This window comes from Erithacus rubecula, assembly GCF_903797595.1.
Source record: "Erithacus rubecula genome assembly, chromosome: 3".
Classification (NCBI taxonomy): Eukaryota; Metazoa; Chordata; class Aves; order Passeriformes; family Muscicapidae; genus Erithacus; species Erithacus rubecula.
Genome location: NC_136689.1, coordinates 25,120,107 through 25,147,698, shown reverse-complemented (window position 1 = coordinate 25,147,698; position 27,592 = coordinate 25,120,107). Strand labels below are relative to the sequence as shown.

The window sequence follows — 27,592 nt, the reverse complement described above, 5'->3', positions numbered from 1 at the left end:
ATTGAAGTGATCACAGAGATCTGCACTGTATTCAACTGGAGCCTTCACTGACAGGCAGGAAAATAAAATTTATAAAGACTAGAAATAATGAAACTGTGAACCTACCTAAAGAACAGAGGAGACCAGTATCCAGAAGACCAGAGACCAAGAGGGACAATAAAAGCAGAAGAATCATAATCAAACAGCAAGTAGGACTTGCAGTTAAGGTATAGGGAGAAATATTACTACTGAATATAAGGGATGCTTCTAGAAGTGAGATGAAAAAGCATAGTAATAGACTGATCTAGACTAATGAGACAAAGGAGATAAATCAAAATTAGGAAGATTATATAAATGAAAGTAATGCCTATACAAGGAAAAGACTGAGTGTATGAGTTTTCTGTGTGCTTTGCTCTCTTCCTTTACTAAGATTATGAAGGAAGGGGTTGATTGAGCCTTTCCTCTGCCCTCACTGCTCCTGCTGTGGGAAATCATAGCACACAATGTGTTTGTGGGGGGAACCATTTCCCATCTCACAGTTCAAAGTGAACATTGATTTCTTTTAAGTACATACTATTTTGCTGCTTGCCTACATTCCCACCTACAACAATACAATATTCTTCATCTAACATGTCTGTGAAGATCTTGAGAGTCTGCTTCCCAGATGTGGCTGAATTCACAAGTCACCTCCTACTGTTCCTGCAGTATCAAGAGATAATGCATCACATCCTCTGGGGTGGGGGCATCAACCTTCATAGAGCAAATGAAGAGTCAAGGATTTACAGAAAAAGCAGTTTCAAACAGGTGTTGTGTGCAGTCCTGTAGCCTCATGCATCCTGGATTGAAAAAAAGCAAGTTGTCTCAAAAGTCCCAGTAGAAGCTCCATAAACCACAGCTCCTGAGAAGAGTTGTTACACCTTTTGCATAAGCCAGTACTTAGTAAAGGACTATTCTGAAGTTTTTTTGTAACAAATGCAGGTGAAGCAGCCCCTCTACAGTAGCAAAGTGTGTCCTATAATTTCTTCTGTTGGTTAATAGAAATAACAGGAAATAATGTTTGTTTGTATGGGAATGAACCTCAGAGATGTGATCAGCCATTCTCATGGTTTGTCATCTCTTTCCCTTGATATCAGCCTGGTATTTTCCCTCTGATCACATGAGCTCACTGTACACCTTCAGGCAAAGTCATCCTCACAAGGAATAGTCATAACAATGGCAATCAGTTTAGAAACACTGGTTCGTGTCATTGAGAGACACCAGTGAGTCTTCACTGTATTAATTTTCAATTTCCCTTTGACATGTTTAATCCACATAAGAAGTGCTACAGGGTGTGGACTGAAGGTGGAGTAACCTAACCCTATACTTGCAGAGCAGTGTAAGAAAGGGGACAAGCACAGTGTCCTTGCACTGCTACAGCTTCCCAGCATCCTGCAGGCAGCTGTTCAGAGATTTCCCAAGACAACTCTTGTGTTCAGACTGTGATGTTGAACAGTTTGTTCCATGATTTTAGCCTTACCTTGGGTCCCACAGGTCCAGGCCATCCTATGGGTCCTGGCATCCCAGGAACACCCGGGGGTCCTGGTCTGCCCTTGAAGGGAAAACATTGATTACAATGATTCACAAAACACCATTCCTGCACAGGTCACTGCTGCAGACAGGGTGAAAAAGATACAAATACCAACATATACTTATATCCATACGAATCCAATTAATGTTGAGAGCAGAACCAAACCTTTAACTAATTATTCCTGTTACTGTGGTCCTTACTCTGAACATTCCTACATTGCTAGCTATAATTGCTCTTTATTAAGTACAATATGACTGACAATAACTACATATGTAAATACAGTTATTTATCTGTTTTAATTGCTGCCTGTAAATCACTCTTTGAATATCTCCTAAAATACTGCAGATAAATGCTATTCCACTGCATTACACTGCTTGGTAATATGATGACAGAAATACCATTCAAGGCCAAAAGTGAACTCTCAGGGACCAGACAGCTTTTAACAAGAGTTGTACAGTTTTATTTCCAAGCTGAGTGGCTTCCCTTTCAGAACCTACTTATTTTTGTCAGAAGACTGAGTGTTGATGTACTGTATTTAAAGTTTAGCACTTTCTGTAGGCTGGTATGTTACTCTCTCAAACACATTACTGTTTTGAACCCTTTAATTTGTATTAATAATATTTTTGTTTACTGTAGGGCATTTGAAAATAGATTAAAGAAAATGGCCTCTTCTGTTTATGTGTTTTATATTTATTTGAATTACTGATTGGTAGTTGGTGTCAAAGTCCTTGGTATATTATTAGAAAGGTGTCAAAATCCTTGGTATATTATTAGAAGGGTACTTCTTTTCCTAGTTAGTGACCACCCCCTGCATATCTCTGATTTCATCCTGCATTTCTGTCTTCTTTAAAGTTAATTACATTAAATGGATGTACTTAGTGACTGAGATAACATATTCTGTTTCATCACATGTAGGGGCACATATTTTTGACAATATATCAGGGCTCATATGTCACCAAGCATAGGATTGTAGTCAGCATATTGCATTGGTGCCAGAGCTCTGGAAGGGTAATCATTAATGGCTGTTTCTCCTTCAGGGGTAGCTGGCTGAGCCTTGTTTAGACTTTGGAGGAGTAAAAAGTTTGATTTTGCTTTGGGGATTTTTTGGTGCATCTTTTATAATAGCTCCCATAGTCTGCTTCCCCTGTCCACACAGACTCTTCAGGTAATCTCCCCTGTGCTTTTACTCAGAGAATTTGTCAAATTCAAGACAGCTGGGGCAGCTCTCCAGCCCTGCACCTGGAGATCCTACCATCCTCTCTGGGTGCCAGTGACAGAAGCACAAACAGGCTAAACTTCACTTTAGCTAATTTTTCCTGAACTCTTGTCTGGCAGCTGCTATTAAATATTAGATGAATTTCTGAGACAGCACCTTTGTTCATACCTTTCTTCCAGGCCTGCCAATCTCCCCCTGCCAGAGAAAGGAACATATCAGTCTTGTAGGCACCACACAAAGCACGGTGGCTCTTAAGGCAATGCTTCCATGCATTTCCATTAAAAAACAAACAGGCAAACCCACAAGCCCCTCCCCAGACAAACAAACAAATAAACAAATACAACCAAACAAAACACTGTGAATATCTTCATGCTCAAGACTGTGCTTACAGAGGTAAAATGAGAAAAATTAGTGTATCAGAGCTCCTTGGTCTTTCCTGTGTTCTCAGCCCTAAATCTAGTCAACTCCTCTTATAACAAACCACACAATTAGGTGCTCAGCTTCAGCTATGAGGCTCTTTAAGCATCATTATGGAAGGAATCTTTGCACATCTGAAAACATATCTTAACATACAGGCCAGCTTCAATACCTGAGCTGTCCCACTCAATTCACACTGCATGGGAGAGCTCTGCTCCTCACATCCTCCCAGAGGCACAGGGAGCTCAAAGGCCTCTGGGTCAGGAAGACTGCTGACTCTTGTACCTGAGATGCTTTCTCAAAGCATACCCTAAACAGAGGTCACAGGCACAAGAAGACATAAAATGTATTTCAAGGCAGAAAATGAACACAGAAAAGCTAAGTTTCAAATTATAGCTTCAAGCCATTCATAGCTTTACATTCAAATTAAAGTTAAACCCTCCATTCATAAGGAAAACCATTCACTAAATAGACAAAGTAAAAAACAAACATCATCCCCTGCTTCTCTGCTGCTCAAAACCTCAATAAGTTCCATAACAACAGACACTCACTTTCTCCCCTTTTGGTCCCATTATACCAGGAATTCCTTGTGGACCCTAGGGAAGAACATAAACATGATTATCAAACTGCATTAGTGAGGTATCAGTGTTGTATTTGGGCAATAGGAGAGTGGCAAAAAGGACAATGTAACATAGTTTTTAGTGTAATGGAGAAGTAAAAGAGAGCTTTTATTTAAAGAAACATTACACTTATATATAGGGTAGTTCATGCAATACAAAATAAAAAAGATTCATCGGTCCAAGAAGGTAACACTTCTTTGAAAACGTTTTTTGTAAAACATTGGACTGGCATGGGAGGGCAGGGGGATCTCAAAAATGAAGAGAACCTGCGAGAAAAACAAGCCTGGGGCAAATAAAAGATGAGAAGTCACCAGAGTCCTGAAGAATTAGCAACCAGGACATGGAGACAGCACATCAGCTGGAAAAAGAGGTCAGCCCAAGGAGTGGTAAGGGAAGTGGCATAAAACATGTGGGATGGGCTCTGCAGAGTGGGATGGACATGGAAGATTGCCACCATTTCTGCATTCTGAAAATATTTCTCTCTGTCAAACAAGGCTGAGTGTCCTTTCAGAAGACTTCATAATCCAGGGAGACCTTGAACACCTTTCCCAGAAAAAAAGACACCAGAAAATAGTTTTGTTTCTAGAAGTCATTGGTCCACAGATCACCTTTAAATGACTAAGGAAAAGAATCCCATGAGCCTGTATCAGAGAATCATTGGATTCACTGTAAAAACCTCTCACTCCAGGTTTGGATTCTGCCTGTCTTACACTGTCCAAAATGTGATCAGATTGTACATGAATAGGAGTAAAATCTACCATGACACACAAATTATTCCACCTATTTTAGTCAGTAGAGTTACTTAAGGTTTTCAGTAGTGAAAATTAATGCACCCTGTAAGAGTCTGAACCACATTTATTTTATTTATTTCTTTTTACCTTAGGATACACATGAGAGGAAATATACTTGAAATTATACCATTACAGATCTAATTCTCCTTGTTATGAAAATTTATTAAAATTCAGCTATGACTCAACAGTAGGAGCTTTTGTAACTCCTCTGAAAGCCATGAAGAAGAACTCAGAAGTAATTACTAGATATCTCTTTGTAATGATAGTATTTTGTTGCAGGTAGCCATTGTCACAAAAGTATTTCCCAAAAGACTGCTGGTTCTGTCATTGTCCCTGTACAAGGCACAACCCTGTAATTTGTAATTAAAAATTCCAAAGCCATATTGTACCCATCCTACTGTCTGCTATTATAATAAAAGCTGCCAGCCTGCCCTATTTAAAAATGTTATTGGAGTCATCTAGGTCATTTGGTTGTGAGATTAATATTATTTATAGCAATGGACTTTGTAGAACAATGGAATTAAAATTACTTTCTTGCAATTCAAGTCAGAGAGACTATCAAGAGGATTATTTTTTTAAAGACAGTCTAGCAAAGACTGGAATAACAAGTGGGTTTTTTTATATGAACATCAACTCTGGATCATGGCCAATCCCACTGCAAGGCTGTTTCATAATGCAGAGCAAACTTTCCTCAATACAGAACTAGGCAAACACTGGGCATCACTTCTGACCATGCTTTTCCACTCTCATGAACTAAATGAATCTTCCTCATCCTGCATCTCAGCAAAGAAAAAATGGCCAAACAATAAAGACAAAGTTCATGGGGAGATGGAACTAGATGATCTCTAAGGTGTATTCCAACCCAAACCATCCTATGATTCTATAAAATGAAGACTTTGTGGCTTTCGCCTTGGAATTTTCAGACTCTCCAATTATCTTCTGAAGTACTGACTTATGGGAACTGGAATGGAAAGGCAAATGGATGACCCTCTCAAAAATTCAGAGATGTTAATAAAAAAACTTCTCTCTAGAGGTGGTTCATTTCCTCAGAAGAAGAAGGCCCAGGTTGGATGGAGCAACCTGGTCTAGTTGTATTGTCTCTGTTCATGGTAGGGAAGTTGTGCTTGTTGACATTTAAAGGTCCCTTCCAACTCAAACTGTTATATGATTCTAAGATTTCTGACCTTCCTCTGAAGATTTCTGAAAGAATGTAATTGTAGAAAATGAGAAGTGAGAAAAAGACTGGTGTGAGGCTATCCAGCAAGTCAGAGGCAGAGATGTTGCAGGTCAAGCTAGGGATTCACCTCCTGAATCCCACCCCATTGCCCTGCTAAGCCCCTCCTTGTCCCTGATTTTACTGTAGATGTTTGCCTTCTCAGGGATGCACTCCACTAACGTCCCAATCCATTTCATCCCTTGTACATCCACTCCACAGGCTCTTGTCCTCACAAAAAACAAGAACAGAGTCTAAAGCAAAGAAAAAACTGACAAGGAGCCTCTGAAGGAAGGGATGACACATCTGTGGGTTTTGATGGGTGCTACCCACTGTAAAACTCCACAAAAATGAAGGGTGAACTTGAAACAGAATGAAGTGTGTAAGGCAGGGATGAGAATATAGGGTAAGAAGCCTACATGATTTATGCAAAGTCATATCAGAATGAAATTAAGGCTGGAATGCTGAGTAATAAAAAGTGTTTTCACGTTTCACAGTTTTCTAAGGAGTTTGGAGCAAGTGAGAGGATGGTGTGGTTTCATCACACATGCATCACTCACCTGGGGGCCAGGAGGCCCTGCAGAACAGTGTGATTCAGGCAGAGAGGAAGCCTGTATTATCTGGAGCTCATGGCACAGCTCTTCCATATCCAGCTTCTATGAAACATCAAACATTTGAGTGAACATGCAGCCACACATAGAAATCCAGCCACCATACACTGCAGCCTCAAAAGAGTTTATTTGCCCCCTTTGGGAGAAGTCTGGGCTTGTCACAAAGTTATCTTCATGGATGCTTCAATATCAGTGCTTCAGCACAGCCTCCTGCCCCTTCCTTTCCCTCCTCCTCCTCCTCCTCTCACAGTCACATCACAGCCAGGCTGCCCCTCTGAGCCAGTGTGAGACCCTGGCCTATTCTTAGGCCTGACCCTGCCCTCTCTGTTCCACTTTGCCAGCAGCAGCTCCTCTCCAGGAATAGCATCTTTGCTCTAATAATAGAGATTTCACTCAGAGAGGGCACAGGCAGTGTGAGCTTCCCTCCAGAAGATACTAACCCAGAGGCATTCATTGACTGCAGAGCAGAGCCAGTGCCTTCAATGATCAATGAATGTCTGATCTTTTGGCTTCAGTGTTAAGCTTTCATGAGTGAAATGCCTTATTCATGTCCTGTGACAAAAGTGTTCTCCCCTGGAAGAACAGATGAACACTGAGACAGAAACACTGGATTAAAACAACTGATCTTCAGCTTCCAAGAGAAAGGCCATTTTCCAGTAAAGCTTTGGCTACAGGCTCCAAAGAACAAACTGCTCATAGTTTAATTCACATGGCTCCACCCTGCTTGTAACTGTTTATTTTCATATCATGTTTTTATGGGGAGATGGTGTGAAGGGTGATTTTAGGCTCAGATTACTCTCTAAGGTGCTTGCAGGAATCTCAGGGACCCTGGTCCCAGTCTTACTCTTACTGAACACAATGTTCCTAAAGAGATCTTGTTTTTGGATCTCATTTCTGTGGAAATCAAGGCAAAGGCAGGGGAGGTGATGAGGAAGGTGAAGGCAAGTGTATTTTGGTCTGGAAAAAATAGCACCCTGAGTTCAATCCTGATCAATCAGAAGGAAATGGAGGATTTTATACTGTACTTTTTCTTGGGCTGTTTCCTGCCTGACATCTTACTAATCAATATTTACAGAACACTGGCAATAATTGCAATGTTTGTATATGGTAAATGAATATTAAAATTAGGAAATAGGTATTATTGAATAGGCAGAAAAATTCTTCATGCTGGGATGGAGAATATATTGCAGTTAGCAGAACCTGCAGTAAGAATACTTGGGCAAATTGCTATGCCACATTTCCATTGTATCCTGCACGTGCATATATGTCAGGATGTGTGTATGGACATAAATCACACATGGCAGGGTTGAGCAGAGGTGGGTGAGTGAAAACTGCATACCAGCAAGTTTTTTTCTGCAAAATGAAATGGTGAGGAATAAATGCCACAGGGGGATTTCAGGACCTTCATTTCATCTGCTAGGTAAGGCAAATGTGATGTAGAACAGGACACATAGTCTGAAATCATTGTGCAGGATGGAAAATTGCCTTTCTGTCCTCTCTGGTTTACTGCATGGTCATTTCCTCTGGTTCAGCATTGCCTTACTCTAAGAAGACTTCAGAACAAAATAAGGAAAATACTTTAAGTTAACTGAATTAACTGCAGGAACAAATCCAGCCTCATTTCATTCCCTGATCTATTTGATATTTACTTCAAGCCCAGTCTGGGCTGTTGTGTGATTGTCATCACAGAGGCATATCAGCACAGCCAGCCAGGTTTGCTCAGTGACACCACAAATTAGTGCTGAGATGCTCCATTCTTTGTCATTAGAGCTCATGTAGAAGAAGAAAAAGCCACACTTACAGTGCTCCAGCTGTGCCTGAAGTAGGGTGGTGGGAACAGGGGTGGTGGAGGAGGGCCAAGGAGGCAGCATGCTCTGCAGCTGAGCTGCTTCTTCTGCTCCAGGCAGGGGAGATCTGTTCAATACAAACACACATCTGTTGTCTTGAACAGCACAATCATTCTTACAGGCCAAGAGAAGTTGCCTTTTCACAGTGTTGTCCTATATCCTGTATGCATTGATCACAATGTTGTAACCCAAGCAGGGATTTAAGAAACCTGGTGGACCCTTAAGTCTCTGAGTTCCTTCTTGTGCCAAAGGCTATGAAGAGTGTTAAGCTCTAAATGTGGCTTTGACACAGGTAGAATCTTGAAAATTCCAGATAGGTGACATTAGAAAATGAATCAAAAATTCTTTATTTTCTCTACCCTCAGTCTGTTACAGATGGCATCTTCTGGTCCCTGTTCCAGCCCACCTGCCACCAGGAATTCTCTCAGTGCTGTTGGCCACCACCTTCCCTGTGAACTGAATCACTCCAGGCACTTCTGTGACAAGTGGGAAGTGCAAAGATGTTCCACAGCACATTTATTTGTATTTTCTCTGGAACTGCAACCAGGTTGCCATATTTCTGATTTTTGCAATAAATATCCCACAGCCCTAATGTAGCTGATAGCTTTGTCACTGACTGACTGGTAAGACAGGACCTCAGCTGTGTTTTGGCAGTGTATTTAGCTTTTTCTAAGAGGTAAACCTCCATCAAAATATAAGAAGCTGTGACAAAAATTCACAAAGGAAGATATTAACACGGTGCATTTATACACTGTATTTTTTCCCCCTGAATCTTATTTACTTCTTGGGAAATACACCTCTAATCAGAGTGAGAGCCTTCTTCAAAGGCTTTGCCAAGGGTAGCAAATATTTATTTATGTTAGTTTCCTCCTCTGGCTAGTGGCAGCTGGAATGGGTGCCTGTGAACTGAAGGATGGCAAGGAGCCAAGAAGAAAAGCCTATGGTGAAGTATCTGGTATTAATAGAAAATCTCTAAATTAAGTTTCTGGGAAGACAAACCTGATGAAATTGCTAGATTTGTGTGCAAATCAATTGCAGGCTGGGTATTAGTCACATCTCAAGGTAAGGGAAGAACAGACTTACTTCTTGTTTTTCAAATGTCTCAGAAAATGCATTACCTCAGTTCCACCATCCCATATTAATGGAGATGGCATTTTCTCAGTCCTGATGCACAGAAAAGAGCTGCCCAGAGGAGTGGGACTCAGCAGCATTCAGGCATAGTTCATGTCATCCAGATTTTTTTTCTCTATTATAACACTATTTGTGATGATACCTTTAGATCTGAGTCACAATTCTGGAAGGGTCCATAATTAAAACTCTCTCTCAGCTTTTCCTCACAAGTTCGAAACTCAGTTAAAAACTTCAATTTAAGAGAAAGGCAGAAGATTTATTAAAAATTAGGTATATTGTTTAATTTAAAGCTTTAAATACCTACTGAAAACGCCTATGTCCTTTAAAAAGTAACAGAGATATGAGTCACCTGTCTCCAGAACTTACAAGTAATAAAATACAAAGATATGAAGAGTCTTAGCCAGAATTCAGACACTCTGATGCAGCTGTAAATAAGTTTTTCAATTTTTAACACACAACTTCTGTGCTTGTCTGTGTTTCAGGGTTGTATTTGAAGGCATTGCATTGGAACAAAATAGTGCAGTAGTAAGGTAATGGACAGCTTGTAATTTAACAGGGCATAAAGTGTGATTCTTATTTTATTTTAAACCATATTCCAATATAATCTTTCTTAGTATCACCTCATTTCACAGTCTAGATAAAATTTCAGTAGGATTATAATCATTCAACAAGAATAAGAATATCAAAACTAGCCTGATGTGGCTTAGTTTTCTGCAGAAAAAGGTTTATATTACTGCAGTGGTACTACTACTTGAAAAAAAAAAAGTATTGTTTTTTTTTGCAAATATAAGATTAAATATAGATGTATGGCTATAGTTCTAATATGATATTTATCACATCCTCATGAGCAAATTCCAGTTATAAAAAAATTTGAATCCTCCTTTTTAGAAGAAAAACCTGAAAATCCGTGGAACAGCTTTATTGTGGAAAAACATTACACCTAACAGAGAGGGTAAAAAAATAGCCCCTGATTTCAGCCTTTATCATCTTGTGCTACTGTAACACAAGTTAGGCTGAAGCCCACTCTGGGTTTGCTGGTATGAACAGTGAGAGCAAGAACTGATCTCAATGTGGAGACAAGCAAAATCTAACAACCAGTAACAGCAACAGATACCATCACTACAGATATTATTAGACACTATTACTAATAGATGCTATTACTATAGATAGATACTAAATTCTGGTAGGCACTATTATTATATACCAAGTAATTATATACCATTAATAGTAAAGATATTGCTATAGAGCACAGGTATCAATTATGTAATGACTTGGGTAGTTAATATTCCAGGAGCTCCATCAGGAACCCTGGCTATGCTCTGGAAGGTGCATTTGTCAAGCAAATATTGAAGGAAAGACTTATTTTAGACCCAACAACTTTCCCTACTCAGACATGACAGGTGATATGACAGCAGAGGGAGCAAAAAAATGGATGATTCACCAAGGGTCTGCAGGTATGACTGCTGTGATCTGATCTTCCAGAAAGCACCACATTTCTTTGGTATGGATTTTGTCAGTAACTGCCATAGGTCCAAGTTGTATAACCATTACAGTATTGCCTTGATTTATATCACAAAAAGGTTACCTTGGCAGCCTTGCAGGCCCTCTGCAAATGCAATGCATATTTTTAGGCTCCAGGTTAGCTTTGTTTGCTAAACACAGCTTCAGAATACTCCAGTCCCCATCAGTGGAAAAAATCCTCAGCCCCAGAATAGGCTGTCATAGTTTTCTGTGAAATATGAAGACCCTGCCTACACAGAGCATGCGTCCACATATCTCATACAGAAGCTGCTCTTTCAACAACTTCAATGCCAAAGAACATATTCAATAAGAAAAAAGACAGAATTAAAAAGTGCTATTAGGACTTGTCCAAATGGCAGTTGTTTTCAGAGAACATAAAAACTAAAATAGTCACCTTTGAAATCAAAGAGATTACATTCTCAGGTTATTTTTATGGTAAAAGGCTATAAATTAATCCAATTCAAGAAAGTGACTTTATAAAACTATGTGTATACTGCTAATGATATCTTCAGAAAACAGAATACTTTAGATAAAGTGTGATGTTTCCTTTTGTTTCTGCAGGTTTCTTGTGACCATAGCTGGAATTTGGGAACTCTTATTCAAGATGGTACCACACAGATCCAGAGAAGAGCCTTCACCCAGGCTGAGTCCCCTGGAGTGGGGCTCATATGAGGTCTGTGAGGCCTCCTAGGGAGGATTCTAGAGGAATCTTCAACCCCACAGCTGCAATAGAAATACCAGGAATATTCTGCCCTGGATTCAAATCAGATTTACAGGATTTATTTGAAAAACAAAAAATCATAAAGAAACCATGAAAGTGACTTTCATCCTAAAAATCACAAAACTGTAGGCTGAACGCCAGGAGGAAAGGACAAGAAAGGTAAAGGATTCTCAGCATGTGTTTCCCTTCCTATTTATGACCACATGAATCCAGCAAGCTCTGATGGGAAGCCGAGCTGTTATCCAAAATCTCACCCTGCCAGCAGGGCTGGTGGCTTGCCCAGCTTGTGGCAGGCAGGGCTCTGCTGGTGGAGCCTCTGATGGCTCACACCCATCACAGAGGCTTCTTCCCCTCGGGGGGCACTCAGAATTCATAACAAATGAGCTGGGCAGACCAGCCAGCTAATGAATGTGGGCTTGTCCAGCTGAAACTGAGCCTTTCATCTGCTCTGTGGCCATTCATTCAGGCTCCTCTCAGCCTCCTTGCAAGGACAGCAGGGTGCCACAGACACCCAGCCCCAGTCTGTACATCCACTGCTAACAACTTGGGCACATTTTCCTCTTAAATTAGGAAAAGAGCTTGTTAAAGGAACTTTTATTTACAGAGCAGATGCAGGTATTAAGCTCTCCTTCAAAATCCCAAAGATAAGTGCCAGCATTACCAATATATGCTCCTTTAAAGTGTGTTTTATGAAACCTTTTGACCCAAAGTGTGCTTTAAAACAGAGATGAGACTACAGCTTGTGTTTGGAGCTGGGTTGAACAGTCAAGTTAGCTAATTGTCTGCATTTCTCAGCACAGTGTTGAACTTGGACTTTTATAGTTGGTGGCCTAAATATATTCTTTCCTGCAGACCAGATTAAATATGCCAAAGGAATATATCAAGCTTAGGTAATGGTGTCTGTGTGGAGGAGGTGGTGACCCATGAAATTCCCATGGGAGTTACAAGATGAGACACAGAGCTGCAGCTCTCCACTGCTACTAAGCTCAAGATGGGCTTCAGACTCTTTAAGAAACAGGACAAAACAGATCAGAAATCATTTCAATTAATTTTAAAAGATAAAGAAATCCAGATGAAACCTTGCAAGTTTCTTTTAATAGATTCATAGCATTCTTTAGGCTGAAAACACCACTAAGTTCTAAAGGTTAACCTAGCACAGTCAAGAAAATCTCATAAAAATTTGAAAGTGCTTTATTTTTAATCTCTGAAGAGCCACAGGCTGTGGCAGCAGTACTTTACCAGCTGATGCACACTCAGGAACTGAAATAAATAAATAAATAAATAAATAAATAAATAAATAAATGCATTTTAAAAATCAGTTAGTGTTCCCAAAGCTTGACAGTAGCACGATCCTGGCACACTGCCTGGATGACAGGTCTGGATATTCACCTGGCCACAGGAGCCAGGACACTCTGTCCTCCACCCCCACCCAACATTCAGCCCATGTCCCTCAGCAGCTCTGAGGTCAGCCCTGGAAAACACTGCAGACACAGCAAGGTGTGGAAATGCAAAGGGGCCTGAGGGATTTTTAAGCAAAGAAAAGGCTTTTTACTCCCTGTATGTAAACATTTTGGACACTTTCTGTGTCTATGTGCATGTATGAGGATAACACCTATGCCAGAAGATTATATACTGTTCTCTCAGACTGATTGTGGAAGGAAAATTCTGAGATCAGTGCAGGGAGAGAGAGAGGAGGATTTGTTTGTGTTGGCTCTGCATTCTGTTTCACAAAACAATGAAAAATCCCAGTAAAATGTGATGGGTATAACACTTCAGTGGATTATAAAATGGGTTTGTAAAATAAACCCCTGTCTTATAAATCCCAGTAACCATGACAGGGCTATTCAGTGCCATCTTCCTTCTATTGCCTTTCACTGGCAGGGCTCCAGAGCTCTAGACACTGCTAAAAAATGTTGACAATTCCATGCACTCCCCATCACTCTCATCTCAGGATGAGAAACTCAGGCACAGAGGAGTTAAGCAAGTCCCCCAAATCCAGGGATAATTCAATTACAGTACCAGAAACAAACTCCCAGTCAATCTGGTGAACTTCAGTATCTCATCTCAACCCGGATCATAAAACTCAACTGCTCATCACACCAGAGCAATGACATAAATACTCTGAGTATTAAAGCCTAAGAATTTACCATAATCTGTAGAAGAGCCTGAAGCCCTAAAGATTAAAGCAGGATGACTGCTGCATCAGCCCTCAAAGAGTTCTGCATGTCATTCACTGCCACACAGTCCTCTCCCACTTTGTGTAAGATCAGTAGCAACAAAGCTGAGAGACACCAGTTCCACCCTTCTGCAACTGCAAGATCATAATCTGTCAGTGCTGGCATAGATCAAACATGTACTTGACTTTGATGTTGTTCCACCATATGCTCAGACAGCCCCAGACAATCCCCATGAGGCTGTGGGTGTTGCTGTGTGCTTGAAATGACTTCAGAAAAAGCCTCTCAATTCTTCTTTGAAAGTTTCTTGCCATCAACTAGATTAATTCCTCGTGTCTCCCTTGCTGCAACAGATTCCCTGGCCAGCCGACTTTATTCTTCTGCCTTTGACCAAAATCCCCAAATTTATAATGTATTGTAAAAAATTGTTAACTTTGCACTTTTAAGAAGCTGATAAAAATACTCCCTAATCACTTCCCTGGGTAGAAGAAAACTAAGATTGTAGCACTGCCTTTGCTTGTGTGCTGCCCCAGAAGCCTACATCTATCCATACCCTCTTGCTAGCTCCTGAGGAAAATGGTTAACCTTTTTCCCTACAATGTCTCAGTTCTCCTCTGTGGTTTTCCTACACCCATCTTGTCTTCCCAGATGCTCTTTCACCATCACAGGTGTGTGACTATAGGAAGAGTCCCCACAATTTCCCTTCCATTAAAGGTGTAATTCCTTGGAGAGGAGAAGGGAAGAAATAGAACACCTAGGTTGGGGTCTGTTCATTCCTGTAGTTTTTCTTCTCTTGTTTATTTATGATCTTCCTCAAACAATTCCCTCTGGATTTGAAGGTTTTGTCCTGTTTTTTTCTATCTTCTAAGCTGCAGCATGAGACAGATCTCCCACTGTGTCCTGGCTGAGTGCTGTGCTGCACCTCAGCTGATTCTGCAGCCACGCACCATCCTGGCACCAGGAGTTAAAGGCTGCAGGGTCTATTGTGACAACAAATGTCCTGTCTAAAACAACTGATGCTTTTCCATGGTTTTAACTAAGATTAGCAGCTTCTTTTGCTACAGTCACACTGCTGGTGCTTCTGTACCAATAGCCCACCCAAAGGAAGTCTCAGTGTCTGATAAGAAACAGATTGTCAAGTGCAAGGAGGCTAAAATGTGAAGCCACAGACTGTTCCCCTCCTGTGCAAGGATTTGGAAATATTGACAGACCCCCAAATGAACTGTCTGTACTAAAGGCAGAGGCCTGCAAGCACCATCTGTACTCTGCATTGGGACTAAGCTGATTTTTGCAGTGCTTTGTGTTGCTTGTTGGTGGAGCTTCTATCCTTTCAGTGAAAACACCTGGTTTTGAAACAGCTTGCTTTGCTGTGCTGGAATTTAAGCCTCAACCTTTCAGTCTGCTCATGACAAAAATCCAGTGCTCCCCAGCATGTCCAATACCCATGGACTAAGGCAGTGCCATCCTCATTACGGCAATGGTACAGCATGTACAAGCTTGGACCAGCTGGATCTCCCTGTCAGCTGCAGATCACTTTCAGCTGAGGTTCCCATTTGGGAAATGCTGTCAGAAGCATTCATAGGTTATAGGAAAACCTCAGTTCCTGTTTCCTTTGCTGGAAAGCCAACCAGGCATGGCTTCAGCTCCTCCACCAACCTCTGTCCCTGGCAGCTGGAAGACTTCTTCACAATCCAACAAATGAATGTCATGGTATTCAACTTCAACAGCATTGCACTGACCCCTTTCCCTTCATCTGCATTATCCCTGTACCTCTTTTGACAAGACAAGCACCATGTCAACCAGTAATGCCATGAACACATCAGAAGCCCCTTTCTTCCCCTGCATGCAAGACCAGGGCTGTACTCAAGGACCTTTGCTGCAAACAGTGCCAGCTCCTCACTAGAGGCTATGTCCTCTTCTGATATTTATTTTCTGCTGCAAGGCAAATGCCCAACCTCCTGAGCTGCCTCTGATGTCCTTTCCTTGTCTCTAACCCACAGGATCAAGTGGGCTCCTACTCATTGTTCTCTGTGAATTTCAGAACATCCCTGGGGCACCTTGGCTGCTCTGGGTGACATCAGTGCTCCCTTTGCCCTTGCTGTTGAGAAGGTGGATGCTGGCACAGGGTCCCAGACAGGCTGTCACCAGTGTGGCTGCTCTGCTCTCACCTCACTCAGCACAGGTGCTGCAGCATACACCACCAGAGGGGTCTGTGAGTCCTAAGGTGATTTCTTTCCTGAGTACGTCTACACTGACCTGAGCAGGACAGCCAGTTTGGGATTTTCACAGGTCATATCTGCCAGGGGAGAATATACAGATAAAGTCAAATCAGGTGTTTTTTAAAACTCTGCTTATTTAAAGACCCATTAACTTGAAGCAACAGTAACCACACCATACTAAGCTGTTAATTTGCTACCAGTCCAAGCCTTTCCCCAGAGGCTGCCAGGAGCTGTCTTCTTTATCAGCTGAGAAGGGTATCCATTCTGCCTTCCTTTTGGCTTATCTTTTCAACTACCCATTTGGGCTATCAAGTTAAAACAGCTAATCCCAAGGGTATTTTCTTCTCTGGAGTTGAGCAGAAAATCTACTGAAATAATATTTTGGGGCCCTTTCAGGCTCATATGAATCACAAACAAGACAGAAACTCTCAAACATCCTGCCCCAAGACCTTAGGCTACTCAGCTCCAAGCTAGGTGACTGCTCTCTCAAGGCCAAAGATTGTTTTTCTTCTTCTAATGAAGCTGTAGCCTTTGCCAGTGGCTCATTTCCATCAGGAATTTTAATCTAACCACAGCTTTCCTGCTTATGTTTGTTCCATCAGAAACCTACTAACCAATGGTATCAGGATGATCAGCACCTCCTGGGCCCATGCTGATTTTACAGAGCAGAGCCAGGCTTCCTTCCCTGATCTGGTATTTTTGCTTGCTAGTCACTCTTTGGGCTATTTCCCCAGCAGACTCTGACTGCTGCCTTTTGAGAGTTTTCAAGCTTTTTCTTCTCATCTTGTTTCAAATTCCTTCTGCAACTTTCTGTGTCCTGCAAACACTCTGATAAGTCATTCTCTTGTGATTTTACATAAATAAATATTTACAATTACTCCCTTTAGAAACAAAATACATCCACCTGACATCTTTGCTGTCCATTATGACAATAGTTAGGGTTCCTGCAGGGAAAAGAAAACAAAACCCTGATGATGGGGGTCAGATATTCCTTTTATAGAAGGACAGCCCTGATCATAACTCCCTTGATGTCAGGAATCATCCCTTGCTGCTGTGTCCTTTCTCTGCTGCTGTTTCTCTCACAGATGCTCTCCCCCCACAGCACAGCACCACAGATGCTCCCAAGGTTCCTTCTCTGTGCTGCCCACACAGCCCACCTTGTCCATCACCACAGCTCTGCCACATGAAGTCTGGTTGCAAATATTACACCTTCCTGACTCAAAGAGGATGAACCTAATGCCCAGTAAGATATAATGTTCTTTTTCTTCAGGAAAATAACAGGACAAAGGCAAAGAAAGTATGAGGAATAGTGCCAATAGTGCTCTGATATCTCATTGAGTTATTTTAAACTGATCCACCATAACATTTTCAATGGACTATGAATCAGTATCGACTGGATCAAGGGATGCACTTGTGGGATGCATAAAAGGCCAGAAGAAGCATTGAGATGCAGTTGTTTCTCTTCAGATGCTTCTGGTAATTTACATACTGTCCCATCTCTCTGCAAAACCTTGGACCTGGATGAACAGTAAAGGGGAGGAGTAGGAATGAGGAGGAGAGAAGAAAGACTTCCCACTACCTGAATTCGGAATGTGGCTTCCTTCAGGCTGGTTCTTACAAGGTGCAGACTGGTTCATGTAGCCCTCCTAAAAACGACTACAGAACTCATGCCTTCATCATGTGAGTGCAGCAGCTCAGGAGCCTCAGTAGGGCAGAGCTCTGAAAAATAGATGTGAATGACACCACAAACACAAGTGGTGTAAGGGTGGGATATGACAAGCACCCTGAAAATAACCTGCTGTCTCCAGGGGCTGAGCTACCCACCCTGGGGCTCTCCACTGCCATGTGGAACCACAGCCACATGCTGTTCTAAGGTGTTATAATATTACTCCCTGGAATATTTTCCCCAGAAATGACACTTCAGCACCATGAGACTCAACTCTTTGGAGCTGACATGACACCCAAAATACTTCTAGAAACAAGGATGAACTGTTGCTTGAGGCTGATGGGACTCTAAGGTGGAGTTGGCAGAAAACAAAGAATCGGATTATTCTTCTTTCCCCAATTATTGTACAAACACTTTTCTACCCTACAGGCTGCTGTTTCCCCTTTGCTTTCTAGTTACTGCTTTGTGACCTGTAAGCCTTTATAATTGTGACCTGGTGCTATGCAAAAATGTGTGAAGACAAAAATAAAAGTACTCATAGGCGAAAAGTTTTCAGACACACCTGGAAGATACTGAAATGTTTTTTTTCCAACTACAGGAAAGAGAAGTGATTGCTTAAGAACATCCTGTCTGCTAAATGGGATTAGTTTCAGAATTTGAAAGTGCACTGCTGAAATTCATTCTTTAAATGTGGAATTGCATCCTGGTGCCAAATGCAAATAATTGACCCAGCTGACAGTCAGAGAACATTTGCAAAATCACTAAAGTAACTGAGAATGTAAGTGGAATTAATTCACCTTCCATGCCCACTCTCATATTTCTACCAGAAAAATCTGAACTTACTGCTTTTTTCTTAGAAGTTTCTTAAATTGCAGATGCAACCAAAACAGTAAAGGAATCCCTTATTATATAATTTTTAACACCAAATAGCCCTGATTAGCAACTAATAATGACACACAGATATGTCTCAACCCAGCCCTGTGGCTGCGGGATTATGACAGAATCTTTGGCCCACTGCAATTTTTTCCAAATATTATCAAGCAAACATTGACAATGCATATATGGCAGGAGCCTCTCTAAGAGCTGGCTGGGTTTAGAGGTGATTTTCAGTGTCTTGGCCAGAAGAACAGAGAGTGGACTTTGCCATGGAGCAGACTGTGGGGTGGGGATCTGCCTAAAGGGGTCTTTGCAGACAAGACCCCAACTGCCCTGTGGAAAATGCTCCACTACAAAGAGCAGGCTCTGGCATTTTCCTTCATGTTTACTTCTTCTGCTATGGTTTCAGCAGAGATGGCAAATCTTCCCTCTTCTTTGGGGCAGGTTATTTGTTGAACTGCTATGTCTCAACAGGCCAGCTCAAATGTCTTCTCTAGACACACAAGCATGCGCCACAGGAGAAGGCAATGGAAACATCACATTCTTGTTTGTCTGTGTGGCATCTACAAGCATCAAGGCAACATCAATTTTGAGGTCTGATGCTTATTGCAAAGCAATTTGGAGTGCACCAGGGAAAAGAAATCCTGGACATTCCTGTACCTCACCATTAACTACCCTCAACATAATGGGAAAAGCACAACCCAATCAAAAAGAAAGGGCAACAAATTTAAAGGCTTTTTAGCATCTGAGAGAGCTTGAATGCAAACCATCTGGCTCCATGAGTATACAGCAGAGGGATTTGAGAGCAAGAAAGGCCATGTGCCTTTAAGTCCAGTCTAGGGTTGATTTTATGTAGAGACTTAAAATACACACCCCTTTGATCACTGTGAAAGCCATGGGAGGATCTATAGGTGTAGCAGGCCCTGACTGGCCAACCTCAGTTGAATTATCTCAAATCTGACACTGAAGGAGCACAGGATATTAGTTAGAAGCCTCTGTATTGATACAGAATAGCAGAGAGAAGGTGGGAAACTGCAGTTTGCCATAAATTGGTGAAAGTTCCTCAAAGAAGATGGAGTCAGAGCTCTAGCTGGCTTTCCCCTTCCTTTGCACAGAATGTGACTGAAGGAAAGTCTCACTGCTGAAACTGTAAAATCTATTAAGAGGGATTTCCAGTGCCCTGGCTCAGCTGGCAACTAATTTGTTTTGTCTTTGCCTAGCAGGGATTTTCCATGCAGCGGACTCTTGTTTGCTATGTAAGCCATCCGAGTGTTTGTTAGTGTCATAGCCAGAGCCAGATGATGTTTATTCTGCTAACATCCAGTCGGGCTCCAGCAGCACTCATTGAGGTCAGGGCTTTATTTATAGAAGCAGATATACATTGAGATTCATTTTCTTCCCCTTGCTGCGTTCTACCTAAACTCATCCAAAGTAGAAAGAAACATGCAGACATGCAAGTAATAAACTAATTGGGCCAGATCCACGCATTAGCACGGCACCACAGAGGCCAATGGAAAAAAAGCATTTTTGAACAGCTGAGGATCTCGCCCATTATTTCTCATGGAGAAGGGAAGGGAGGGGTTTAAAACCAGAAATTATAAAGCAAAAAGCAAAACTGACCAAGCAACAAAATGTTCTGGCGTGTGGCAGAGCAGGTCTGCAATGCAAAATCCCTCAGCCGAGATCTGCAATTTGGAGTTGTTTTTTTTATTTTATTTCCCAATCACCAGAAAGTGCAAGAATCAGAGTGCTCCAAGCAAGGAAAAGTAACGACTTAAAGCCATTTACCTGCTGAAAGTGAGAAGACATTGTCAGCGTAGGCGGTCTGAGACAAAGCAAAGCAGGAGAAAAGCAGCAGGTAAGATCCCTGGACAAGCAGGCTGAGGAGCAGCATGCTGGCTCTGCCCTGGAGATCCCAGCTCAGAGGCACAGGGCTGCCTTGGGGCTCTCTCTGCCCTCTCTCCCTCTCTGCCTTGCCTGCTCTCTGCCTCTGCCCTCACTATGGGATGCGTGTGTGTCTCTGTGTGTACGTCTCTCTCTCTCTCTCTCTCTCTTCCCCCTCCCTCTCCGTGCCTTTAGGAAGAAAGAATGCCAACCATTTCCCATTAAATCTTCTCCTTACACTAGACACAGTTATATTTAACTCCTGTGCTGGATCAGTTGCCCCTATTGTGGACATTAGCTGCTAAAACTGAGGCATGGGGGATTCTGGTTTTGCTAACAGAAGCAAAAAGGCACTTTGGATAATAATAATGATGAGTAGGAATGGGAGAAATTAAGAACTGGACTGTAAACAGAATCCTTCGGTACAGGCAACCAGACACTGGCATCAAGATGGATAAAATCCCTGATTGATCATCTTCTACAGGTCACTAATTGCCTTAATGAGAGAGATGAGCAGTGACCTAACATCTGCTTATCCCTGGCAGCAACGAGCGTTGCATTTGTGCACAGAGTGCAGCCCAAGGTGAGGGATGCCACAAAAGCTTCACAAACAGACAAACACATTATTGTTATTTTAGATTTAAGCGAGAATAGCAGCATCACTGACAGTGCCAGACATTGCAGGATTGCAGAGTTCACTGATGGAGTGCAACAGGGGGAAGAAACAATGCATGTGCCATGATGGAGTGAATGAAATGCTATCAGCTCTGGGGGTGGAGAAGGTCAACACACTACACAGTGAAGAAAACAAACTTCCCACTCTCTGAAAAGCAGCAAGTGCCCTCACTACCTGCACACAAGTTTGGGCTTTACTGCAACACGCAGGGCTTTACAGATTAATTTGTGCCCTCTGCAAGAGTAGCAGGGAGATCTTCCTCTCTGCCTAGAATCTGATAGTGGTTTCATGAAAATTAGAGGAACATCCTTTGCTGTAGAAAACATTACTCTCTCCCAGATGGAGATACTTTTCTTTGCCCACTGTTTATAGTTTCCTCCAAGAAAAACGTGAAAATATTTTGGATTAATTATAGAATTGATTTTTTTCCTATTTGAGAAGAGTTCTCATGGACAGAAATGGTGACATGTTCCCTGGATGTTAATTCCACTGAAGAGAAAAATGAGATACTTCCACAATTCCGGTCAAACAGTCTTGGCTGCTACTTTCAAGACACTGCAAATATATTGACAAAATCTTTCTAAATGTAATGGCTAGATGGGAAGAATTACATCTGCCTTACACATTTTTGTCCCTAAAGGACATGCTTAATATAACTATAATGCTTTCTAAAATCTCTTTCCAGTACTGCAATATTTTGGATAACATAGTTTCTATTTTAATTTAATCTTATCTACTTTATTCCACTGTCTGCTACTTTTCAATATTTGGCTTTTCTTAGTGAAGATAGTAACTGGGCTTCTTTCTTCTTTGACCAATATAACCACGGATTAAGTGAGTGCCATTAGTCCTCTTGGCATGCTACATCTCAGAGGGAAAGAAATAGCTCTTGGGAAGTTTTTCATGACAAGCCCTAAGCACATAAGATAAATGTCCAGCTGCAATCTTCATGTTAGAAGACTGCATGGAGGCTGGAAAAAAATTGCTCAAAAATTAAAATGTCAAGATTGTATTAAAAGATTCACCTCTGAAAATATGTGATCAACAAAATAGTTAGTCAAAGGAACAAGCGAATAATTTCAAATCCTGCTGAAATTTTCCTGCAGCCTTTTATCAACTGAAAATTTGGTAGAAATTTCTAGTACAAAACAAGTTCCATTTGATAAGGAAATAATTAATCAAATAATTCTAGAAAGAACTAAGATCATGCAGTAGGACCAATATATTTCCCCTCCTTCTATGATTCTAGTTTAGAGTTGTGAAAAACACATAAAGTTAACTTTGCAGTCAATTCTTCAATAGAGACTTTTAAATCTACTTATTGCAGTGGAGAACCCCGATTAAAATGGAGGTTTTGTCAATGTTGTCCTTTCTTTCAGCATAGCATCTCCATCACTCTGAGCCTGTTTGACCTGAAATAGCTCTCAACCAATGAGAGAAGAAAGCTCTGTGGGCACATCCTCTTCTGTGGAAAATACACCATCTCCCACAAAAACTCAAAAGAACACATTTGGGCTTACATTTGTTTGAAGAAACCTCTTCATGATGTAGTTGTATTCCTCTTTAGATTTTAGTGGAAAGCTCTCATTACAGGGCCATGTCAGAGTGCAAGTCCTGTGCTCTGTTTCCTCTAATTTTGAGGTGTTGGCTTTACCAGCTGAGGCTGCTGGCAAGGTTAGCAATGGTTTCAGGAGAGAAGAACAAAGTCCATTGGAAATAAATGGACAATAGCTTTGATTTGGCTTAGGCAGGTGGCAGTGCAGCAGACTGACATTCCCTGCTCCAGGCTGGATGACATGGCTGTACACCTGGTCACACAGCTTCTTTCTGACCTCATGGCATCAGTGCCTACGGCAGAGAGAATCCTGAGGGAAAGTGTCACATAGCAGGGGGAGTCAGGCATGAGGGACTTGACAAACATGTGCTTTCCAGGCCTGAGCCCTGTGAACTTGCTCAGCCAAGCAATGCATTTCTCCAGCTATTCCTCATTCTTTTTTGTTTTTCATTTGTGGTAGATGCCACAGCAACTAAAAATGCCAAAAGCCAACCAACACATAATGAAAAAAAATAATCTGAAGAGTTTGTCTATTCAAGGAGCTGTTGCTTGACCTTTTCAGCCCAAACTTGAGCTCTCAGAAGGGCACAGAGGGATCTGCTGATAGACAGTACCATGTAAACAGAATTTAGAAGCATTTTTCTATGCAAGACTTAATGAACACTTGGTAAAAAGGCTTCTTCCCAGCCCTGTTCAAACCTTTTGGTTTGCAGGTACTGCATCAACTAGACAAGGTAAAATGAACATAGTTAAAATACCATCAATCTCAAATTCTTCCATTAACACCATTGTAGTTAGAAGGACAAAGATAATTATGGAATAATCTGGGACAGATAGGTCATCTAGTCTAATCCCCTGCAATAAGCAGAGACATTTCAACTAGACCAGGTTGCTCAAAGCCCACCCAACCTGAACTTGAATGTTTATAGGGAAGGGGCATCCATCATTTCATGGGACAAACTGTTCCACTGTCTCACCTTCCTCACCACAAAAAATTTCGTCCTTTTTATCTAGCCTATATCTACTCTCTTTTCGTTTGAAACCATTCCCACTTGTCCTGTTGAGATACTCAGTATGTAATTGAGATTTTCTAGTTCAAAAGTCTGAAAGGTCTTTTCCTGAGTGGGGCAAAGGTAAAACAGCAACCCCAAGTTAATGCAGTAATTCAATAACAGCTTGTGTCTGCAAAGTAGCACAGAAGAATCCTGTTCATTCAATTAGAGCAGGAGCTGGAAGAGATTCTTTATAATTACATTATCCTTGTGAGACAGTTATTTAGCAACAATTGTTTTTCACAATAAAAATGCGTATTCAGTTTTGCACACTTGAATTGGTTATGTCCAACACTTAGATTTAGTGCTATGACAACACAGCTAACATCACCTTGGATGATGGTGGTACCTAAAGTACAAAGGCAGCTGCTGAAGCAAAATGATAATAAGTGCAGAAAGCCAGTGAGTGGCTTCACCATTTCCTTGCTGCTGTATTTAAATTTAATTCAGAAGCCCATAAAGGAACAGACCCACTAACCGTGCAATGAAGCAAATCCAAGCACATTCACACTTGATGAAGCTCTGGCTTACCCCACAGCCATGCCAGTCACCCAGCTGCATAACAGGGCAGGAGCAGATGGCTGGCTAAAGGCAAGCCAGCACTAGTCTGTCTTCAGATTGCCACCCTCTGCATGAACAGGGTGAAGGAGGGCATTGATGGCAGGACATTCATGACTAGCAATTTCCTAAATCAACTCCTTTTTGTAAATTAGCCACTTAATGGATGCTATACATTCCACAACAAGCAGCAGCCTTCTGGTCTCCTCTTTTCTCTGTACTCTATAGTTCATAGAACTGCAAAACTCACTAGGGAAGCCAATTTATCTTTACACTCTTCAGAGCATATTTGTTTACAGAGCAGCCCAGCTCTTATCCCATGTTTAGAAAGTTCATCTTTAAACATTAAATGTTGAACTTTTAGACTTAATTCCAAAGCTCAGTCCTTCACTTTTTTTTTTTTTTCCCCATTCTTATGAATAATCCTCACACACACATTTCTTTTTTTACTGAAGACTACAGAACAAGGGTTAAGGACATGATTAAAGTTTATGGGATAATTCAAAGTGACTTCTATCAAAGCTACCAAAGCAATCCCACTTTTGGACTTGTATTGTTGAAGGGCACAACTAAGTAGAACAACTTTAAAACAATAACTCAGGTGCTGACCTTTATAAAAGCAATCTTCTTCTTTTTCACTTACTTTTTCTTTTAAACCTTGGTTTTCAAACTGCAGAATACACAATGTTCCTGCTGGATGAGATTATACATGCTCACACATTTGCAGAGAATAAAGATATATATCCAGGATTGCCAGCTTTTGAAAATCTGGGGCAAACACGCAAAACCTCAGAAGGATTCACAGAAAAATGTCCTACAGGGATGAAGAAGATGGTCTCAACTGCTGTAGTCCCAGCCAACTGAGGTCTAACATCACCAGTATCTAAGTAAATAAATTGTCTTCAACATCCTTGGACAGTGAATCACAAACAAGTCACAGCTGTAAGACCAGTCTGGTCTTGGTACTTGCAACTAGAGGAGATGCAAATAGTGTGCAGGGTGATCTTTTTCATTTTCTGAAATGAAAATTTGGATTGTTTACTGCTATTTACTTCTATTAGTAAATGTCTGCAGAACTCCCTTCCTGTACCAGTATTGCTGATGTGCTGCTGGAGGCACAGAACACAGGAATACCTGGCAGTAATTGGCTCCTACAACTCCTAATTTAAGTGATTTATCATCTAGCTTGCCAAAGAGCCCAATGAATTAAACACCACAAAGCACAGTCTTCTTTTTTCTCTGTCAACAGAAAAAATTTAGTGATTTTTTTCAGAAAAGAATTATCAATGTCATTATTTTAATGCTCACACTAGACTCAGGACTTTTAATTCCAAAGAGCTTCACAGATGTCTGGCAATGCAGCATCCTACTCCTGAATTTCAGACTGCAGTACAGCCCATTACACCACTGAGATGCAAATAAACATGGATCCAAACACCAGTGTCTAGGAGAATACATGCCTAGGAAGATGCCCCCAGACACAGGAATCCTCTACAGAAGGCTGTAGTGCCCTTCACATGAGTGGCCAAAGCACCACTAATTCAGGAAAACACTTAATCATGAGTGTAACCACAGGCTTGCAAGTGAAAGTAATGAAGGTGCTCCTGAAATGAAGCATATGCATAGGTAACCTTGCCAAATCAGGGCCTGAAAAAGCTGCAGATGCCTCATCTTTTAAATAACATGAAGCCTCCTTTTCCCATGGCTCATTTTTCTCTGTCCTGGATACCTCTGGGGACTAAATGTTTTGGGATCCTGTGACTTACAGGATGCAAAACCAGCAGAAGAGCTGCTAAGCACACTTGGGGAGCAGTGTCAGAGAACAACATCCAAGGGTTTACCCAAAGGCTTGACAGAAGAACCAACATTATAAAGCTGGGGAAAGGTAAAGAAATAGGTCACAGTAGAACAGCAAGAAGAAATAGCAGAACATTTTTGATTTTTAAGGTGTTTTAAGCAAACAGATGATTACAAATGCTGACCATGATACTACAGCAAGCAGGATTCAGTGAAAGTCCTCAGGCACCATAGCTGTTGGGCAAGCCACATCCATGTTGGAAAAATGCCCAGTTTTTGTAAGCTGATAATGAATTTCAGGCTGACTTTAAAAGATGCTGGCTCAGGTTAAAGGTGGTTCAGATTTTGAAGCCTAGCTACACTGCTACCATGGCAGCCATAGAAAATGCCTGGGCACTGCCTGTTGCCCTGTCATTCTGGGATGTCAAGGTTGTCATCTTCCAAACACAGGATAACTGAACCTAATCAAATTAGAAATGTGCATTTTCCTATCACCCTTTGCAGAATCAGGAAACTCCAATTAAAGCTGCATTAGAATTTCCATTATAAAGTCCTACTTTTGAAGCTTCAGTAATTTGTATTTAAGGCATCCTTACCAAAGGGCAGTTTGGCACATGGAGACAAAAACTTACAGAAAAAACAGCTTCTGCACCAAAATCATTAATAAGGTCTTACTGAATTCAACTACACAAAACAAGACCTAAGGAGCATTAGCCAAGTTTCATGCTGCAACAGCTGCAGGTAGTCACTGCACAAAATTCATGCCCAGGAACAGTGATTGCTTTCTGGAATCAAGAGCCACAGAAACTTAGATTGCTGTATAGGTTGGAGATGTAAAAAGGCTTTTGTGAGTCTGTCACTAAATTCCTCATGTTGTAGCATTACTAGCACTAAGTACTAGAGGAAAACTCCCATCACTTATGTGCAAAGATGTTCTAAGCTGCTTACATTTATGGGATCATGGCCATTTATACAATCCTAGATAAGATGCTAATCCATTTCTCCAACTCTCAAGTACAGCAATTCATATCCTGTCTTCAAAAGCATCCCTTCTCTGCATCAGTCTAGAATTTGATCCAAGGTATTGTACAAATAATTGCTAGTTAGATTGCTCAGACATTCTATAGCTGACAAAAAGAAAAAAAATTCCAGATTAAAATATGCAACATTTTCAGTAGCATCCTTCCTTGTTTTTTCTATCACCTACTTGAAAAGACTGATGAAACCCAAAATTTCTTAAGTATATTGACTCAAGCAAGCAGACTGTCACTTTATTAACTTTTCTCACTTATTTCATCACTACTTCAGTCATCTTAGAGATTCCTGGAAAGAACAGACACTGAAATAACTCATTTATATTAGTGTGCCCCATAATTTGCTGGAAGGGTCTGCTTTAAAGCTTGTCCATCTGGTTTCAATCACCTCATCAAAAGAAACAGCAAATGTCTCCTTCAGAATAGCTGTTTCTTCCTAATTTTAATATTCAGTTATAAGTAAATCA

The 27,592-nt window shown here is 41.2% G+C and overlaps 1 protein-coding gene across 2 annotated transcripts in view; it reads right to left on the bottom strand.

Annotated features, from left to right (window-relative positions):
* Window positions 1-20,597, bottom strand: part of COLQ (collagen like tail subunit of asymmetric acetylcholinesterase) — a 40,449-nt gene extending 19,852 nt beyond the window's left edge. The window contains exons 1-6 of one of the 2 annotated variants that reach the window (XM_079300162.1): window positions 20,358-20,597; window positions 8,216-8,328; window positions 6,364-6,459; window positions 3,731-3,775; window positions 2,931-2,957; window positions 1,496-1,567 (exon numbers count right to left, since the gene is read on the bottom strand). In XM_079300162.1, the coding sequence (XP_079156288.1) occupies window positions 1,496-1,567; window positions 2,931-2,957; window positions 3,731-3,775; window positions 6,364-6,459; window positions 8,216-8,328; window positions 20,358-20,463 (459 nt within the window). In that variant the 5' untranslated portion in view covers window positions 20,464-20,597. The remainder of the gene's footprint in view (window positions 1-1,495; window positions 1,568-2,930; window positions 2,958-3,730; window positions 3,776-6,363; window positions 6,460-8,215; window positions 8,329-20,357) is intronic. The other variant, XM_079300163.1, reaches the window with a different exon arrangement.
* Between the last annotated feature and the right edge of the window lie 6,995 nt (window positions 20,598-27,592).